The 20,571-nt window shown below is 55.8% G+C and overlaps 1 protein-coding gene across 6 annotated transcripts in view; it reads left to right on the top strand.

The window, feature by feature from the left end:
* The window catches only part of RIPOR1 (RHO family interacting cell polarization regulator 1), a 117,479-nt gene that overhangs the window by 54,276 nt on the left and 42,632 nt on the right, over positions 1 to 20,571 (top strand). The window contains exon 1 of one of the 6 annotated variants that reach the window (XM_084644605.1): positions 12,389 to 12,497. The exons of the other annotated variants lie outside the window; for them this stretch is intronic. Coding sequence (XP_084500731.1) covers positions 12,479 to 12,497 — 19 coding nt within the window. The 5' untranslated portion in view covers positions 12,389 to 12,478. Of the gene's footprint in view, positions 1 to 12,388; positions 12,498 to 20,571 lie in introns of those variants that run through there. 6 annotated transcript variants of the gene reach the window in all.

Raw genomic sequence — 20,571 nt, 5'->3', positions numbered from 1 at the left:
CCCAAGGGGACATGCCAGCGCTGTGGTCTTGGGAAGCAAGAGTCTGCTGTGCCACAGTCCCCGTGGCTTGGGGTGCTCTAGAGCACTCCTTTAGGCCAGGCTTCCCATTGCACATTGATCCCCAGGCTGGTCAGCGTGCAGAGCCGAGCGCTCAGAAGTTAGGAAATGCCAGTATTAAGGTTGCCTGGGCAACCTTAACTCTGCCCCTTGTGCACATGCATTGTGATCCAGTCATGAACTCCATGGTTCTGTGCAGCTTATGCTGTAGTACCCCTGCATCACTCAGTCACCAGATGGACGCTGAGAGGGCCGTGTGTGTGTGTGTGTGTGTGTGCGGGGGAGTTAAAAAGAGCACAGAGTTCTCGCGGGGCTAGACCACTGGACTGGAACCCAGGAGAACTGGGTTCTGTTCCTGCCTGGCCTGCAGACTTCCCGCTGGGCAGGACTGTTGTATAATAGTGGTGGCTTGGCTGTGTCTGGGAGATGTCATGTTCCCACTTCTCCAGTCACCCCAGAGTCTTCCAAGGGAGACAACACCTCAATTGCCTCTGTATAAATCCATGGTACACCCACATCTTGAATACTGCCTACAGACCTAGTCACCCCATCTCAAAAAAGGTATATTGGAATTCAAAAAGGTACAGAGAGGGTAGAGAATAGCTTCCATATGAGGAGAGATTAATAAGACTGGGACTTTTCAGCTTAGAAAAGAGACAACTAAAGGGGGATATGATAGAGGTCCATGAAGTGACTGGTGTGGAGAAAGTAAATAAGGAAGTGTTATTTACTGCTTCTCATAACACAAGAACTAGGGGTCACCCAATGAAATTTACAAGCAGCAGATTTAAAACAAACAAAATAAAGTATTTTTTCACAGTCAACCTGTTGAACTCTTTGCCAGAGAATGTTGTGAAGGCCAAAACTATAACAGGGTTCAAAAAAGAACTAGATAAGTTCATGGAGGACCAGTCCATCAATGGCTATTAGCCAGGATGGGCAGGGATGGTGTCCCTAGCCTCTGTTTGCCAGAAGCTGGGAGTGGGAGACGGGATGGATCACTTGATGATTCCCTGTTCTGTTCATTCCCTCTGGGGCACCTGGCATTTACCACTGTCAGAAGACTGGACACTGGGCTACATGGCCCTTTGGTCTGACCCAGTATGGCAATTGTAAACAGGAAACAAGCAATAACCCTGTTGTTTTTGCCCTCCAGCTCTTTCGCAGCTATTCTCTGTTGGAAAGAAGTAAAAGGGGCCGATGCCCTGTATTTCCCCCCCACCTCAGGTTACCTTTAACTCCCAGCCATGCTGGTCCTCCCATACATGGCCCAAATGACCCAGGTATTTCCAGACCAATAAATAAACTTGCTACCACAGTCGTGCACTAGTGGAGGCTCTTGCTATCCAGTGAGGCTACGGGGAGAGACCCAGAGGAAGCCGAAGGTGCTCTGTGCACCCCTGCTCCCTCTGTGCTAGACGTTAAACTTCCATGTGTGCTGACTCTTGGAGCACGGCCTGGGCTCTCCGGAGAGGCATTGCTCACCAGCCTGCAGAGACGTGCTCCTGTGATGATTCCCTTAGAGAGAACATGGCCCCTGGGAATGTAGATGCCAAGCAGGGGCTGGTCAGTGACCTGACAGGCAGCAGCTGTAAAACTGATGAGAGGAAATGCTGTTTCACGCAATGTGAAATTGGCCTGTGGAACTCACTGCCACCTGATATTGCGGCCCAGAGCTTAGCAGGAGTCAGGAGGGATTAGATGTTGAGACTGGGAACAAGAATAGCCCGTTACAGTAAATATTTAGAACCCCCAATAGTTTGGGAAGGGCACTGCCCTCTCCCACCTCCAGGCCAGACCACCTCTAACTGCAATGGCTGAGCTAGAGGCTTCCCTGGGACTGTCTGCACCTTCCTTTTGAAGGAGCTGGTGCCGACCATGGTTGGTACAGGCTCCTGGGCTGGCTGGACCTATGGATTGCCAGCCTGGGCCAGAGCCCCTGTGAATATAAGCAGGGACTGGCAGAACAGTCCTTTAAAAACACCTCCCTTCCATCTGCCCTTGGCCTTACATGGGCGCCTCTCCCGGAGGCTGAGTGCCCTGGAAACCTCCTTAGTGATACTTAGCCAGGGCCCGTCTCTGCTGCTGTTAGAAAGGGGCTGAGAACTTCAGACGCTTCTTCCTCCAATTGCCCCCGCTTCCAGCTGGATGGGTGGTGTCCCTCATTTCTCCACTGGCTCTCCTCAGGCAGGGGACAGCTGGATCCCAAATGGCGCTGCTCTGGCAGGTCCAGGCTGAGCAGGCCTGCTACCGGGGGCGAGCGTTTGCATTGGGCAGGTAGGCACGAAGGGCTAGAGTGTCAGCTGTGGCAACCCCAGGTCCAGTGGCAGGCTGGGTGACGTTGGGCAAGTCACTTCCCTGCTATGTGCCTCAGTTTCCCTCCCTGTGAAGTGGTGGAAAGGTCAAGCTCAGCGCTGAGGATTGTTATCCTTGTTTGTAATTATGCAATCTAAGTGGAGGTGAATCCCTGGGAGTTTTGTCATACAGCCTCTCCCCCTGCTCTGGACAATGTTTTGGGAGACAGGATGAAAATGATGGCCCTCAGGTTGTGTGGATCCCGCCTGCTCAGTGTTGGCTCAGCCTAGGTGCAGGGAAACCCGTCACCGTTGTGACTGACCCCTGCAGGGGGCGCTGGAGGGGACTGGGCATCTGTGGTGGCCGTGCAGAAGCCCTGGCTGAGCGGCTGCCTGTGCCCTAGAGACCCGTGCCACGCTGGTGGAAGTGCTACTTGGGCTGCGTGTCCGTGTAGTCCCACCCCACATCCGTACTGTCTCTGTGACACTGTTGCAGACCCATTGCCCTCCGGTACCTATCCCACAGTTCCTGGCATGGCTGTATGAAGCAGTGGCTCTAGGGAGTCCTGGGGAATTGGGGGAGAAGGTGAAACTCCCCTCATTCCCTCGGTACCTCTCCTGTTCCTCACGTTTGCAGGGGTCACAGCCGCACTGTGTAGTTTGCTACGTGCCATCCCTGCAGCTTTTATCCCTAAGAGGCTCTTGCAGGGCTTCCCATCTGCTATTTGGATCCCCAATAAAGGGAGCAGGTCCCTGCCAGGCCCAGAGGAGATCTGGGATGCGCTATAGCAGGGTGAGTTCTTCCGAGGCCTATGGTAACTGGTGCTGCGCGCTGAAGGGCTGGTACAGGGAGCAGCTGCCTTCTCCCCGGCACAGATTCACACCATGCCGGGGAAGCTCAGCTTGGTACGGGAAGACATCAGCAATCTGATGTGAGTTCAGAGACCAGAAACCAGCCCCAGGGAGGGCTGGCGGGAGTGACAGGCCTGGGGAGCAGTGATTAAAAGAGCTAAATGAACATGGCTAATTGCATACTGCAGGGGGCCATGGAAGCAGCCTGCCAAGCATCTGCAGGGTCTGAACAGCCAGCAGGGAGTGGCATAGCCAGAGCACTGGGGTGGGATCCCTCTGACTCACTGGAAAAGCTCCTGACAGTGAGATCAGCCTGGACCATTCTCCCCAGGGCCAGGGAAATAGGGAAGCCCTGTCATGTAGCGAGGGCCTGGCTGAGGGGCTGGAAGGCTGGAGAGGACCCGGCTGGAAGGAACAGTTGGCGGGAAGCACTAGGTCAGAGGCTCCTGCTCACACGGGCTGATGGGACCTTTCCTTGGGAGCAGCTGCTGTAGATGCCCCGGAGATGTTGCAGGCAGGGAGTGGAGTGTGGGTCCATGATGCTGCTGGCCCTGCCCTGGGGAAGTCTGGGACCATGTCTAACTTCCTTGTTCCCTGAAGGTGGCACCATTGGCTAGCTGTCTCTGGGCTCAGTCTAACTCTGCAAGGATGCTAATTAGACTGTCTGCGCCATTGCTAGGCTGGTTTCAGAGTAACAGCCGTGTTAGTCTGTATTCGCAAAAAGAAAAGGAGTACTTAGAATCATAGAATATCAGGGTTGGAAGGGACCCCAGAAGGTCATCTAGTCCAACCCCCTGCTCGAAGCAGGACCAATTCCCAGTTAAATCATCCCAGCCAGGGCTTTGTCAAGCCTGACCTTAAAAACCTCTAAGGAAGGAGATTCTACCACCTCCCTAGGTAACGCATTCCAGTGTTTCACCACCCTCTTAGTGAAAAAGTTTTTCCTAATATCCAATCTAAACCTCCCCCACTGCAACTTGAGACCATTACTCCTCGTTCTGTCATCTGCTACCATTGAGAACAGTCTAGAGCCATCCTCTTTGGAACCCCCTTTCAGGTAGTTGAAAGCAGCTATCAAATCCCCCCTCATTCTTCTCTTCTGCAGGCTAAACAATCCCAGCTCCCTCAGCCTCTCCTCATAACTCATGTGTTCCAGTCCCCTCATCATTTTTGTTGCCCTTCGCTGGACTCTCTCCAATTTATCCACATCCTTCTTGAAGTGTGGGGCCCAAAACTGGACACAGTACTCCAGATGAGGCCTCACCAATGTCGAATAGAGGGGAACGATCACGTCCCTCGATCTGCTCGCTATGCCCCTACTTACACATCCCAAAATGCCATTGGCCTTCTTGGCAACAAGGGCACACTGCTGACTCATATCCAGCTTCTCGTCCACAGTTACCCCCAGGTCCTTTTCCGCAGAACTGCTGCCTAGCCATACAGTCCCTAGTCTGTAGCGGTGCATTGGGTTCTTCCGTCCTAAGTGCAGGACCCTGCACTTATCCTTATTGAACCTCATCAGATTTCTTTTGGCCCAATCCTCCAATTTGTCTAGGTCCTTCTGTATCCTATCCCTCCCCTCCAGCGTATCTACCACTTCTCCCAGTTTAGTATCATCCGCAAATTTGCTGAGAGTGCAATCCACACCATCCTCCAGATCATTTATGAAGATATTGAACAAAACCGGCCCCAGGACCGACCCTTGGGGCACTCCACTTGATACCGGCTGCCAACTAGACATGGAGCCACCTTGTGGCACCTTAGAGACTAACCAATTTATTTGAGCATAAGCTTTCGTGAGCTACAGCTCACTTCATCGGATGCATACTGTGGAAAGTGTAAAAGATCTTTTATACACACAAAGCATGAAAAAATACCTCCCCCCACCCCACTCTCCTGCTGGCAATAGCTTATCTAAAGTGATCACTCTCCTTACAATGTGAATGATAATCAAGTTATTATCAAGGGGGGGGGTGTTAGAAAACCTGGATTTGGGCTGGAAATGGCCCAACTTGATTATCATTATCTAACTGCTGACTCCCCAGAGTCAGTGGCTGTGCCCAGGGCGGGGGGAGAGAGGGGTGCTCCTCTGAGTCTGCCTAGCTGGGCCTGGGCGTGTCCGGAGTCCTGCCAGGTTTGGGAGCTGCTGGCTGTGTGCAGAGCCATAGTGCAGCCACTGGGAGGCCGGGGCAGTGTGCCCCTCTCCTGAGCAGAGAGAGCAGTGAAGCCTGCCAGGTCCCAGGCATGACTGTGCCTTGTCGGTGGGATGCCAGGTTTCTGGTTCAGGGAGAGCACAGGGGTGTAGCCCCAGCTTCATCTTCTGGGAAGGGCTGGGAGACCTCATCTGGCTTGAAAGGCGTTGGTGCATGCCTGTGCCCAGCTGTGAAATGGGGTGGAGGCTGCGTGGGGAATGGCGCATGCGGCACTGACAGCCTGATCCTCCCGCACGGCTCTGCTGCTGGGCTCCTGCCCGCTACACTTAGCCTTTGGGCCCCTGCTGAGGAGGGGTGGGGGCCTGCTCTCCCCAAACTCAGGGGAGAGGTTCCCCTTGCGCATTGTGCCTCTTGGATGTTTCCCCGCCCTTGCTCTAAAAACAGCAGCAAACAGGAAAGGAGCCAGGAGGGAGGTGGCTTTTCCTTTTCTTCCTGGCTGGGATCCGGGCTCTTCCTCTTGGGCCTTTCCCCTCTGGAGCTGTGGGAGGCTGAGACACGGGGGGGATGTGCCCCATCACCGTGCTCCCTACATGGGTATGGGAGCAGAGGCAGCTGGCTCAACTGCACCCTTTGTTACGGTGGTGCAGCTGACATGGACTACAAGTCCCATAGTACAGTCCTCGTCCTTGAGCTGGAGCTCTTGCTGCAGTGCATGCTGGGACCTGTAGTCCCCGTGGCCCGCACCTCCCTGTTAAAGATGAGAACAGGAGGTTGGCTGTGCCCTGCTGCAGTGATGCAGCTTTCAGGATCCTGGTAGGCTGCTGATGGGCCCTTGCTGGGGTGCCACTGTTTAGGGACACCTCCCTTACCTTGGCATTGTTCAAAGGGAAACTCCCCCACCGCTTAGACCCTTCCTGCCCTCAGCCAGAGGCCTCTCTGGGGGCACCATTCAGGGAGTGAAGTAGGGTTGTCAGGTGTCTGGTTTTCAACCAGAATGCCCGGTTGAAAAGAGATCTTGGCAGCTCTGGTCAGCACCGCTGACTGGGCCATTAAAAGTCCGGTTGGCGGCGCAGTGGGGCTAAGGAAGGCTGCCTGCCTGCCATGGCTCCGTACAGCTCCCAGAAGCAGTGGCATGTCCCCCCTCCAACTCCTATGTGTAGGGGCAGCCAGGGGGCTCCACACGCTGTCCCCGCCCCATGCAGAGCTGCCTGGCCACGCCTCCCCGTAGTAGCTGGAGGGGGGGACATGCCACTGCTTCTGGGAGATGCCGTAGGTAAGTGCTGCCTGGAGCCTGCACCCCTCATCCCCTCCTGTACCCCAACCCGGATCCCCCTCCCATCCTCTGAACCCCTCGATCCCAGCCTGGAGTCCCCTCCTGCATCCCAAACCCCTCATCCCCAGCCCCACCTCAGAGCCTGCACCCCCAGCCGGAGCCCTCACACCCACCCCAACCCCATGCCCCAGCCTGGCGAAAATGAGCGAGTGAGGGAGGGTGAGTGACAGAGGGAGGGGGGATGGAGTGAGCGGGGGGTGGAGCCTCTGAGAAGGGGCGGGGCCTCAGAGGAGGAGTAGGGGGCTGGGAAAAGTTGTTCAGTTTTGTGCGAGTAGAAAGTTAGCAACCCTAGAGTGGGGCTGTTACTGAGGTCCTAGTGGGGGCCAACTATAGTCACTCAATTAGGGTGAACTGCAAAGAATGGGGCAGCCAAACCCCCAAAAGCTGCTGGATATTCCAATACTTAGGTTCACTAGGCCAGCATAAAACAGCTTCTTTATTACCTTTCTGGTTACTCAGAAATCCAAACAACACAGGTCCCTTAAAGGGATCCCAGCTTCAGGACTCCATCCAGGTACCCACGTCAGATATGACAACAATTTTTGTAAATCTTATTTCATCATATAAAAGAACAGGTTCTACCAATCCCGAAGGATCAGACACATTGCCTCCCAGGTTAACGAACATTTCAGATCTTACCCAAATACAATTATAGCAATTCTTATTAACTAAACTAAAATGTATTAAAAAACGAGAAAGAGTAGGGTTAAAAGCCCAATATACATACAGACCTGAGTTCAATTCATTGAGGTTCAGATTCACAGCAGAGATGGTGAGCTTTGTAGTTGCAAAAAGTTCCTTTAGAATTCAGTTCATAGATCATAGTCCAATGTCCAAATCTCATATTCAGGGCGTACCAGCATAACTGGGACCTCAGTCTTGCGACTCAAACTTCCCCTGATGAAGTCTAAGGAGATCTGAGATGACAGAATCAGGACCCAAGGATCTTTTATACAATTCCATATCTTTTGACAAGTTGGAATTCTTCAGGGAACAAAAGGTAATTAGGCTGACTTTGAAGGAGGTCCATCATTGGTACTTAGCTATAGGAATTAACATAAGGCCATTTGCTTGTTCCTCCACTATTCACAGTACATTTCAGAGAGAGATGAATACCGAGATAGCCCGTGTTTACAATTTGTTTACATGATAGGATGTTCTTTTGACCTCTGAATTATCAGAATACAGCATAGACAGGGTCTGTTGATTACATTGTCCACCCTACTTATACATATGTAAATACACAAAAACAAAAACATTATCTCCGCACATGTCTTCTGTGGGATGTTTTTGCAGGATGTTTAACCTTTTCTAGACATGCGTCACAGGGGCCTTGCCCAGCAATGGCATTAGCCACTGGCAGGGAGTGGTCTAGCAATGCACACTAATGGCTAATGGACCTTTGGTCCTCCCCTGCCCTCAGTGAGACAGGAGGGGCTGCACAGCCTGGGGCAGAAAGCTCAGTGTTCTCCTGCCCACCCCTCTCCGCACCCCCAGAAAGCCCCACATTCCAGGGCCATTTGGAAAGTTCCCGGAAAGTTCCCGGCCATTTGGAAAGTAGTGAGCAGCAGCTGAGCTGTGAGTACCCAGTGTGAGAGGATGGCTATCCCCAGGCATGCAGCCTCAGTCACCTTGCCAGGCACAGAAGGGCTGTCCTTCAGGGAGACCCTGCCAGGGTCTCGGCCAGTCGGTATCTGCAAGAGACCAGCCCAGGGGAGTACTTGGAGAACAGCAGCAGTACCGAAGGGGTGGGAGGGAAGGGCCATCTGGGGAGCAGCAAGCCTGCTGGCTTGGTGTAACGGTGGATGGGGATGTGCTGCTCTGAAGGGTGTGAAACACCGAGGGGAGAGGAACAGAGTCAGGCGGTGCCAGGGGTGAAATGGAAGCTGAGTAGCAGGGAGAGTTAGGAGAGCGTGGGGGAGCCCCCTGGGTGCAAGCCCTCTTGCTTGTGACATTGAGGCTGTTGGATGAAGCTCTTGGCTACGTTGCAGGGCACAGCTCTGCGCTCTCTGACTGGCGGGTAGACCAGGGACTGCCCTCAGTCAATAGGGAATGAGTGTCAGGATGCCTGGATTCTGTCCAAGCCTTTGCCACTGATTTTCTGTGTCACTTTGGGCAAGTCACTTAACTCCTGTCACCATTACTTGGTATTAGGGGTGGTGCCTACACTTCCCACCTGAGAGCAGCGCTGCATTGAGCCAGGCATTTCCCGGACGCACTGAGAGTCACTGCCCATCTCAATGGACAAGCCAGACACACGGAGGAGGGCAACCAGCACAGAGAGGGGCAGGGACTCTTCCATGGTCACCCCACCGGTCAGCAGCAGAGCTGGGAATACAACGCAGGACTCCTGAGTCCTAGAGCAGTGCCCTGCTCACTAGCCCACACTGTCTGTCTGTGCCTCTGTCATAGGCACCAACTCCATGGGTGCTCTGGGGCTGGAGCACCCACAGGGAAAAATTAGTGGGTGCTCTGCACCACCAGCAGCCAAGCTCCCCGCCCTGTCCCACTTCACCTCTTCCCCCGCCTCCTCCCCTGAGCGCGCTGCGTCCCTGCTCCTCTGCCTACCTCCCAGCGCTTGCTGCCGCCAAACAGCTGAAGCAAGCTCCGGGAGGGAGCGGGGAGGAGCGGGAACATGGCGTACTCAGGGGAGGAGGCAGGGCCGGGGCCGTGATTTGGGGAAGGAGTCAGAATAGGGGCAGGGAGGTGGCAGAGTTGGGGCAGGGGCTTTGGGGAAGGGGTTGGAATGGAGGCAGGGGCAGGGGTGGAGTTGGGGCAGGGCCGGGGGCAGAGGGGGGGTCGAGCACCCACGAGCACCAGTAGAAGTTGGTGCCTGTGGCCTCTGTTTACCTCTCTGGGATGCGGCTATCAAAACCCCAGCCTGTCTCCTGGGAGAGCGGGGAGGTCCGTGGATAGGCGTGGAGGCTTTGGGACCCTGTGCAGTGTTACTTGAGAGCCTGCTCCACAGATTGCTTGAGTCAGGCTGTCTGGATAGTGGGGCTTCCAGGGAGCCCCCCGACACCTGTGTCAAGCCACTCTCTCCCCCTCCTCCATCCCACTGCAGGGCCAGGACACTAGCCACTCTCCCTGAGCCCTACATAATGTGTGATGGGCTCAGTCACTGCCCCTCCCCTCATCTCCCTCCCCTCCTGCCATCAGGAGCATCCCGAAAGGCCCAGTTCACTTCCACACCCCGCTCAGCTCCTCGAGGAAAGGGTCCCATTGAGGTTGCAGAAAGTCCAGTGGTTGCAGCCCAGGAATGTTCCCTGGCACTGAAGAGGATGTTCATGAAATGCAGACAAGGAAGCAGCTTGCCGACTCCCTTTGCAGACTTGCTGGGGGCGTGGAGATGTGGAGTGCCATTCTTTTGCCAGTGTCCAGCTTGGGATTTAAAGTGACCTGTAAAGGGGGGAGCTGGACTGTGCTCTTCCCTTGTTTCTAGGTAGTCCAGAGCTTGATGGCCTGTGTGAGAAGAAAGCGTGTTCTGCATGCATTGCCCCAAAGATGGTCTGTTGACTGGAGAGTTAGTGATCCTGAGAGATCAGATAGGAAGTTGAGTGAGCATTTGACCGCATTGCTAACACTGTAGTTTTTCTGTTAACTCCTGTCTACCTCTTGGGCCTTAGGAGCAGGTGGAAGAAGGAACCTGTATAAAGATCCAGTCCCCTGCCCCTTTCGGTCAGCGCATGAGAGCTCCCAGGCTGCACCCTGCCAGGCCGCCTTAAGCACTCCTGCAGCCACACCAGGGATGCTCATCCAGTCTCGGGAGCCATGCACTGATGTTGGGTTAAAGGGGCGGGGGGCACTGGATCTGTAACAAAGACCTCCTTTCTCCCATGTGTATGGCGGCTGCGTGGATAGATACCAGGGCACTGCATGGGGTGTCATGCAGGCTGCTTCATTAGCGGGTGAGGCGCTCGGTGCCATCGTGACGAGCCCAGAGAAAGGCAAGACATAGACTGGAGACAGTGAAAAACCAGCAGGGACGGAGGGAAAACTCCATCGTAAAGAGCAGGAGCAGGGCAGCAGCCCAGGTTACCGTCTCTGGGTGCTTTGTGGACCAACACGGGAGGGGAGGCAATCTCTGACCTGGGTGTCCCCCAGCTAGGGTTAATTATCTTCTGCGCCCGCCTCATCTTCCCTGCGCCTGCAGAGCAGGATTCTCCAGGTTAACTCTGCAATGCTAGGTGCATTAACCCTTTGGGGAGTGGGTTACCCATTAACCCCTTCCTGCCCTGTCCCTGTAGGCCCCTCTGGCTGCAGAGCAGTGGGAGGCTGTTTCTCATGATTGTGGAAGGCTGGCAAATAAAGCATTCCCCTGCCCCCCAGCTCTGCGCTGCTCATGTCAAACCCACTCAGCGCTTACAAGGGCTCTGTCTTTTTGGAACAGGAGTGACAAAGCATCCAGGATCTCTCCTTTCCTTTGTCCTGGAGGCCTGTCCGGCCCCTCCTGGCTGGCTTCAGGACAGGCTGTGCTGAGGAGCCCTGCTCCCCTGCTCTGCCCCAGGGGCATCTGTAATCGTGCTGGCTGAGAAGCCTGTGTCTATGGGCCTCATCCCCCAAGGTGCCAGGTGCTGGCCCATGGAGCCCTGCCATGGGCGCTGCTGGAGTCGACACAGCTGCATGCTGTGGTCCGGACCTCCCCGCACAGGGCTGGCCTGGCAGGAGAGTCTTGCTCTGCCCCACGGAGGAGCTGTATCTCACTGCTGGGGTTGGTAGTGTTTCTAAGGTGACCCAGCCTGTGCAGCCCATTGTGTGGGGGACCCAGGCATCCAGCCTCAAGCTGCCACATATGCCATAGGATGGAGCACGGTCCCAGGAGGCTGTCGGAACTGGGCAGGGTGGTTCTGGCACAGGGGCTCGAAAGCAGGGCTTTCCCAGCTGCCGTTGCACACTGCCCAGTGGCACGTTCCGGCCCTGCTGACACACAAACACCTGTTTGTGTCCGTTGATCAGTGCCGGATCCTGGGAGTCACAGGCCTGAGCTCTCTGGCACTGGCTCCCCGTCTGATCTTGGGCACGTCCCTTGCACCCGTGCCTTGCTTTCCAGGCCAATATAACCAGGCTAGTGCTCACTGCTTCCCTCCCCAGCCAGGCTGTGAGGCTCGGTGCTTTGAGATCCTTGGAGGGGAAGGCGTTCAACATAGATGGGCAGAGCCATGGTACCTTTCAGAGAGACTCCAGCCCTGGCTGCCGCAGCGGAAGGCTGATGCCCTGGCGGCAGGAATTCAGGGTTGCTGGGGAATGAATGGGGAAGTGGCCTTCTCCTGAGATAGCCCTGCACTGGGAGTTGGACTGGTTTCACTCTTGTTTCCCACTCATGCTTGGCGCCAAACGGCGGCGCCGTGCACAAGGGGAAGGGAAGCCACATAGCTCAGGGAGCCCGTGCCCAGGTGTGTGCGCTCTCCCCGGAGCCCCAGCATCCTGCGGGGGGTGGGGGGACAGGTTGAAGGGTACACTCTGGAGGAGGCTGGAGCAAGCAGTGGAGGGCTGGGAGGCACCGTCAGTGCCTGTCTCAGCCCCCCGGCCATGGTGGCAGTGTAGTCGGTGCTGGCGGGGCGCTCCCTTCCCTTTGGAGGCGTGGGTTTGACTCACCGCTTTGGGAGCAGCAGGAACCATGCAGTGATGTCAGGCCTCGGGCACGGGAAGCGTGGGAGGAGACTGGGCCCGGCTCAGCCGGCTGGGGAGCGCAGGGAGCAGAGCCGGCTGCTGCAGGCAGCCCTAGATGGCTTAACCTCCTGTGAGAGAGGGGACCAGCAGCTGCTGCTCCCTGGCACCGCCGCCCCAGAATGAACGGCAGATACAAAGGTACCGGGGCCCACTTAGAGCCACCTCCGCCCCGCGAACCTGCTGTGCCTGGCTTCCCCGCAGCGGGATGCCCACCTCGGTCCGGGTGGCTTCCTCCTCTCGCTTTTTCTAGTGACCCAGTCCAGGCACAGGAGCGAGCAAGGCAGGGGGGCGAGGGGGCGGGAGGGGAGAGCGTGCCCTCTGCTGCCTGACCTCCCCCTGCTCCTGTGCTGTAGGTCCAGAGGGTATGTGTGGGGCTTGAGGTTTCCCTAGAGATATGGGCAGGCCCAAGAAGGAAGATGGTCCTGTGGCTAGATTAAGAGAGCTGGGGTATGCTCCTCCTCTGTGGCCTTGGTGAGTCGCTGCCTGGCTCTGTGCTTCAGTTTCCCCTCTGTAATCCAGGCATAATCATACTTCACTTTGTGGGGGCAAGGAGGCCCCATTCGTTGTTTGCAAGGTGCATAGAGCCTCATGGGACGGGAAGGATGGCTGGGCTGGGGTGCTGAGTGTGTGCTGGACAGCCAGGTGCTGTTTGCAGAAGGGGGCTGTGCGTGAGGCTGGAGTGATCCTGCATGGTCCCTGCTGCAGCTGGGATGCTGTGATGTAGGAGTCTGGACAGGCCCCCCGTTACTGGGCCTGGGAGATGCACAAGCTTGCTGCCAGGGGGCCGGGCTTCTGCCAGCTGTGGGGCGTAGTGCCCGGTGGGCTGGGCTCCCTGCACCTCTGGGATGTAGCACCCAGATGGCTGACTCTGTGGCATAGCACCTGGCGGGCTGCACTCCCACCAGCTGTGGGGTGTAGTGCCCGGTGAGCTGGGCTCCCGGTGGTTCTGTGGTGTCGCGTGTTCCGGTAACTGTGGTGTCGTGGTCTCTCACGTGGTGAGTCGACACTGTGGCAGTCGCTCCTCCCCCTGCCATCATTTTGCCATGCAAACCACTTGTTACGGATAGCGAGAGTCCCAAAATAGACAGTGGGGGGCAGGCTGGGAGCTACAGTGGTGCTGTGAAGTCGGCTGGCACTGCTGCTGGCTGTGGGTAGGTCTCTCCCACTGCCCACTGACAGCCCTTTGTACTCTGTCCCTCCACTGTGCACCTCAGCAGGGCAGCACGCTGGGACCCCTGCACAGCCTGGAGAGGCTGCAGTGGGGGGCTTGGGGCCAGTGAGCAGGGCTGGGGAGTATTAGGGCCCCTAGCTGGGAGTATAGAGAGCAGAAGCAGTGCTGAGTCTCAGTTTCATGGCATAGACAGCAAGTGGCGGCCCTCCGCCAGGTACTGGCCAGGTAGGGCAGGCTGAGACGGGGGACTGGCGAGGGGTAGGAGGATGCTAAGGGCTCCACCAGAGAGGTGGCAATGCCCTCTCACACCGCACCCTGCCAGCGTAAGCTGTGGGGACAGAGAAGTTCTCTGAGCTCTCTCCGCTCAGCCCCTGGAAGGATGGTCTGGGCACAGCAAAGGACTGGGTCCCCACTGTGCCGTGGCTGCCAGGCCCAGGGAGAGGCAAGAATCATAGAATATCAGGGCTGGAAGGGACCTCAGGAGGTCATCTAGTCCAACCCCCTGCTCAAAGCAGGACCAATCCCCAACTAAATCATCCCAGTCAGGGCTTTGTCAAGCCTGACCTTAAAAACTTCAAAGGAAGAAGATTCCACCACGTCCCTAGGTAACGCATTCCAGTGCTTAACCACCCTCCTTGTGAAAAAGTTTTTCCTAATATCCAACCTAAACCTCCCCCACTGCAACTTGAGACCATTACTCCTTGTTCTGTCATCCGCTACCACTGAGAACAGTCTAGATCCATCCTCTTTGGAACCACCTTTCAGGTACTTGAAAGGAGCTATCAAGTCCCGCCTCATTCTTCTCTTCTGCAGACTAAACAATCCCAGTTCCCTAAGTCATGTGTTCCAATCCCCTCATCATTTTTGTTGCCCTCCGCTGGACTCTTTCCAATTTTTCCACCTCCTTCTTATAGTGTGAAGCCCAAAACTGGACACAGTACTCCAGAGGAGGCCTCACCAATGTTGAATAGAGGGGAACGATCACGTCCCTCGATCTGCTGACAATGCCCCTACATATACATCCCAAAATGCCATTGGCCTTCTTGGCAACAAGGGCACACTGTTGACTCATATCCAGCTTCTCGTTCACTGTAACCCCTCGGTCCTTTTCTGCAGAACTGCTGCCAAGCCATTTGGTCCCTAGTCTGTAGCGGTGCATGGGATTCTTCCGTCCTAATTGCAGAACTCTGCATTTGTCCTTGTTGAACCTCATCAGATTTCTTTTGGCCCAATCCTCCAATTTGTCTAGGGCCCTCTGTATCCTATCCCTATCCTCCAGCGTATCTACTTCTCCTCCTAGTTTAGTGTCATCTGCAAACTTGCTGAGGGTGCAATCCACGCCATCCTCCAGGTCACTGATGAAGATATTGAACAAAACCAGCCCCAGGACCGACCCTTGGGGCACTCCACTTGATACCGGCTGCCAAGTAGACATGGAGCCACTGATCACTACCCGTTGAGCCCGACAATCTAGCCAATTTTCTATCCACCTTATAGTCCATTCATCCAGCCCATACTTCTTTAACTTGCTGGCAAGAATATTGTGGGAGACCGTGTCGAAAGCTTTTCTAAAGTCAAGGAACAACGTGTCCACCGCTTTCCCGCCATCCACAGAGCCAGTTATCTCGTCATAGAAGGCAATTAGATTAGTCAGGCATGACTTGCTGTTGGTGAATCCATGCTGACTGTTCCTGATCACTTTCCTCTCCTCTAAGTGCTTCAGAATTGATTCCTTGAGGACCTGCACCATGATTTTTCCAGGGACAGAGGTAAGGCTAACTGGTCTGTAGTTCCCCGGATCCTCCTCCTTCCCTTTTTTAAAGACGGGCACTACATTAGCCTTTTTCCAGTTGTCCGGGACCTCCCCCCATTGCCATGAGTTTTCAAAGATAATGGCCAATGGCTCTGCAATCACATCCTCCAACTCCTTGGGTTGTCCCCGTGGTGGTGATGGCGCTTGGGGCTGGTGCCCCAGGTGGGGTGGGGGTAGTGTTCCATGGGCCCTGCCCTCACGCCAAGAGCAGGCTTAGCCGGAGCTTTTCCTGTGGCAGGCTCTTCCGGATGGATAGTGTGCTCCCAGCAATCTTCAGGAAGGAGATGAGCCAGGCTGGGTTCACGCCAGCTCCATGGCAGCTCTGTGACCCAGGGAGCTGGCATCTTGTCTGCCTGCGGGGCTCAGACCCGGATCCCAGGGCTGCAGCTAGTCAGGTTAGCCAGGCTTAGAGGAACTGGTCAGGGGTCCTTGCAATCACGTTGTAGAAAACATCTTCTCCCGGCAGCTGCGGGCATGGGAATGCATATGTCTATCTGCACTGGAGTGATGGGCACACATGTCCATTTGTCTGTCTCCATTGATGGGTAAGGGGGCATTTGTGGGTGTCTGTCTCCATTAGTGTGGTGGGGCACATGTGAGTGTGTCAGGGTTCCCTCCCCCCCTCTGAACTCTGGGGTACAGATGTGTGGACCTGCATGAAAGACCCCCTAAGCTTGTATTCTACCAGTTTACGTTAAAACTTCCCCAAGGCACAAATTCCTTTCCTTGTCCTTGGAGGGTATTGCTGCCACCACCAAGTGATTTACACAAAAATTCAGGAAAGGATCACTTGGAGTTCCTATTCCCCCAAAATATCCTCCCAAGCCCCTTCACTCCCTTTCCTGGGGAGGCTTGAGAATAATATACCAACCAATTGAGTAACAAAGTGAGCACAGACCAAACCTCGTATCTTTAGGACACTAAAATCAATCAGGTTCTTAAAAGAAGAACTTTATTATAAAGAAAAAAGTAAACAAATCACACCTACAAACTCAGGATGGAAGGTAACTTTACAGGGTAATAAAAAGATTTAAAACACAGAGGATTCCCCTCTGGGCTCAGCTTCACAGTTACAAAACAGGAATAAAACTACCTCTTAGCACAGGGAAAAATTCACAAGCTAAAACAAAAGATAACCTAATGCATTTCCTTGCCTCACTTACAATTTCTGTAATTCTTAGATGGATTATTCCAGGTATATTTTCAGGAGATGTTGTCCCTGCTTGGCTTCTCTCTCCGTCCAGAGAGGGAACAAACAAAGACAGCACAAACAAACACCTCTCCCACCCCCATTTGAAAGTATCTTCTTTCCTTATTGGTCCTTCTGGTCAGATGCCAACCAGGTTATTTGAGCTTCTTAACCCCTTACAGGTAAAGATTCAGTACAGCTGCCCAGGAGGGATTTTATGCTACCCTTATTTGTATGTTTATGACAGGGTGTCTGTCCCTATTGGCTGGGTGGGGGGCTGCGGGTGTCTGTCTCCATTGGTGGGGGGGCATGGGCAGGTGTCTGTCTCCATTGGCGGGATGTGTGTGGGGGTTGCTGTGCATGTCCCAGCAGAGGGGAATCCCTGGCTCTCGGCAGTGCCCCATGGGCAAGGGAGGTTGGCCAAGGCAGGCTGGCTGCTGCAGGGCAGGGGTCGGTGCGGTGGGTTGGAGGTTAGAGGGCGGCATAGCCAGGGCCTAGAACCACCCCCCAAGGGCCGGTGCGCGGTCCCCAGCGTGTGTGTGCAGCTGGCGCTGCCTTTCACAGGGGAAACCCACCCACTGAGCGGATGCAAACACAGATGGCCTCACTGTGACAACTGTGGGCATGGGCCAGTGCTGAGCAACAGAGACTGTTTCCTTGGCAATCTGGAAACCACCCCTCCCACGTGGCTGCCACCTTGTTCTTCCCGCCACGCGCAGCTGTGTGGTGTTCTAGATCCCCTCCCCCACGGCTGCCACCCCAGCCCTCCCTGTGTGCCAGCCTCTAGGCCCTCCTCCCTGGCTGCTGCCGCCTTGGCTCTTCCCATTAGCTGCTCATGAGGGTCGGGATCCCAGTCAGGGGTCACAGCGTGGGGAGCCAGGCTGGTTTCAGAGCAGGGTGGGCGCTGGGGGCTCTGACTGTAGGACAGTCACAGATATTGGAGTGGGAGGGGGCTCAGGGGATGTGGGGGGCCCAGCCAGCGGGGCCCGGCCTCTGTTGGTTAACTCAAGTGCCAGTGTCCAGCCACTGCTGGGCTCGGAGAGAGGGGTGCCGGGAGCGGGAGGCTGCTGCCAGCCTGTGTGCACTGCTCTGGGCGTGGTCTCCAAGCCCCCCTTGTCTGTGTGTGGTGCAGTGTGCGGCCCAGCTCTTGGCCTGGCGTGTCCCTTTGCGCAGCTGCTTGGAGGGGTAAACAAGCACTTCCACCAATTCTTCGGCTTCGGCGCTCCTTCCCTTTCCTGCCACCTCCCTGTCAGTGCCCTGAGTGACCTGCCACAAGCCCACGCCGACAGGAGGGTGGGGACTTCCGGCACTGCCTGCTGCGCCCGCCCTGCCTTCTTCTGTCAACCCCCCGTCCGAGCGGGTCGCGGCAGTGGTTGTCTCCCAGGCAGCCTCCTGCTTGGGTGCAGTTCCTTCCGGGCCGTCATCGCTGCCAGGGCGGTGAACTGTGAGCTCACGAGCGTGGGCCGCTGATGCCATGGCTGGGAGCTTGTGACTTCACGCCCAGAGCCCAGCCGGGTCACAGGCGCCAGTGTTTGCGAGTGTGTCTTCCCAGGTCGTGGCAGAGACGCCTCTCACCCCGTGGGTCTTTCAGTGGGGAAGGAGGGCACAGGGTGAAGCTTGGGAGTGGGGGAGGCAGAGGGTTCCTGCCAGACAGACCCGTGGGATGCTGTGTCTCAGCCTCCTCCAATGGCTGCACACACCTGAGCCACTGGCAAAGGAAGCCCTGGGTTCTTTGGGGGCCCTCTCCTCGCTGGAGACACTGCTGAATGTCCACAGCCCCAGTATCTCCCATCTCTGGGATGGGGTGTCTGGGGTCGCCGAGATCCTTGATCACCAAGAAACGGCGTCACCGCAGGCCTGGATTCTATTAGGCAGTCGTGACTCTTCTTTGACTCAGCAGAACTTTCTCCTCCTCCCCCATCTTGTGTGTTGGGGAGGGAAGGGGGAGGGGTGGCTCCCCTTGAGGAAGCCAGGCTGGGATCTGTCGCTCCCCTGCCCTCTGTGACCAGGCAGCCAAATGGTAGTTCCTGGATCCTGGTTATCAGGACTGAAGCAGGGCAGCTCCGCTTCCGCTCTTGGCAGCCGGCCTCGCTGATACTCTGTCCCCAGGGCTGCGTCAGAGGCTGGCGTGGGGGCTTCGGGTGTGTATATTGCTTAGATCCTGGGCTGTGCTGACCTCCAGGCAGCTGCACAAACAAGGATGCGAAGGCTGAGATGGGCTGTGCGAAGGGACAGCGCCGAGAGTCTTAGGGCCCAGACTTAAGGATGCTTCCTCCAGCTCTTTCCCTTGAGAGGAGTGATGCACGCAAGAGATGACACTGAAGAAGTGTCTCTTTAAGCATGCCAAGGGGGGCATGGGGCAGTGAGCTCCCAGCAGGGGGCTGTGAGGGCACTGTCCACTGGACACCATCTGCACCCTGAGGTGCCTTATCTGCCAGTGCCTTGTGCCCCTCTAGAATGGCTGAAACTAGTGAGATCAGCAAGGAGACGCCCTTTCCCCCCTGCCAGCTCCATGTGTTTACTCTGCAATGGACAGTGTGGAGCCAGGCCAAGTGGGCAGTTGCACTTCCAGCCATGTGAGCACTGTGCCATCTTGCTTTTGCGTCACCATGCAGGGAAGCTCCTGTCACACTCAGCCAGAGGGTGGGTAGCAGCAGCAAAGCAGAAACTGAAGGGGCAGGCGGCATGTGTGCAGAGGAGAAGCTGTGGGGGGGGGAGAGGAGGCGGGGGAGGGGAGAGCGAGGACTGATCTGAGGCTCCCTCTCCACCCCCCAACCTGTCAGAACATCCTAATGGGAGCGGAAAAATCCTTCATGCCGAGAAGGGATTTCAAACTTCAGGCCCTTTGAGTCTTTCCCGGCGCTGTTGATAAATCCAACTGCAGCAGCCCTGGGTTAATGCCTGGGAATCGGAAACAGAAACCAGCTGAGACTGACCCAGCTGGTTTTGCTACCCGCCCTGAGAGCTGGAAAGTACATTGGATTCAGCATTCCTCCTGACCCAGTCATCTCCATGACGCACCAGGCATCAGAATGGTGTCTCCTCTTGATATTGTAGGGGGAGAAAACTGGCTTTTAGCCATGCCTTCATGCTGGGGGAAAGCTCATGGACCTCTGCGGGTTTGTAAACGAGGAGCATTTGCTCCAGGCGGAAGAAATGGTCAGGGAATTGTTCCTCCCCTTGGTGCCATGCAAACAGCTGGTGACATCTGCCACCTCTGCCTATTAGGTACCAATCTGGGGAGCATTGTCTGGAGTTGAGGAGAGACTGACGCAGGACTCCTGGGTTCTGTTCCTCACACCCTGCCCTTGGGAGAGTCCCACACAATTTGTCAGAAGTGGTCCCTGATTCTGGTGCCCCCATGAGACCCATGAGAGTGCCTGGCTAAGTGCAGCCTCTGCTAAGCCATGCTGAGCTCTTGCCGCACCCACAATTAGGCTGAAGATGTCTAGCGGTGAGTGCCCAAATCAGTGGTCTCTCCAGAAAAACTATGCCTCAGTTTTCCTATCTGGGTCATGAGCCCACCACCAGCATGTGCCTGTGAGGGGCGCTGCAGGCTAATCAGGGCTTGGCACATGTTAGAGAAAGGGCAAGGGTCTGTTAGCACTGACAATGCTGGATGTGGCCTATGCTGGGGTGTGCCCATCAAACTGCGGCGTATCTGCAGCGCCATAGGGTGTTGGGCAGACGCAGGAGTCCACCTTGGACGCCAAAGTGTCTCATCATTAGAAACCCGAGGCTCAGTAATAATAGCCCCCACTGGGACACAGCACATTCCAGCCGCAGATCTCCAAGCACTCAACAGAGGAGGGCGGAACCATTATCCCCATTCCACAGATAGGGAAACTGAGGCACTGAGCAGGGAAGTGACTCGCCCAGCAGTCCATTGCAAAATAGGGGCTAGAGCCCAGCTCTCCTGAGTCCAGTCCAGTGCTGTGGCTGCTAGGCCACACTGCCACCCCTGCCTCTTCAATAACTGACTGCAGCCCCCAGGAGGAACACTTACCCCCTGTAGGGTGTGAAGCTTTTAGAAGCCCTG

Source organism: Lepidochelys olivacea (genome assembly GCF_965140295.1).
Source record: "Lepidochelys olivacea isolate rLepOli2 genome assembly, chromosome: 12".
Classification (NCBI taxonomy): Eukaryota; Metazoa; Chordata; order Testudines; family Cheloniidae; genus Lepidochelys; species Lepidochelys olivacea.
The sequence above is the reverse complement of the archived record's forward strand: the minus strand, read 5'-3'. Positions and strand labels throughout refer to the sequence as shown.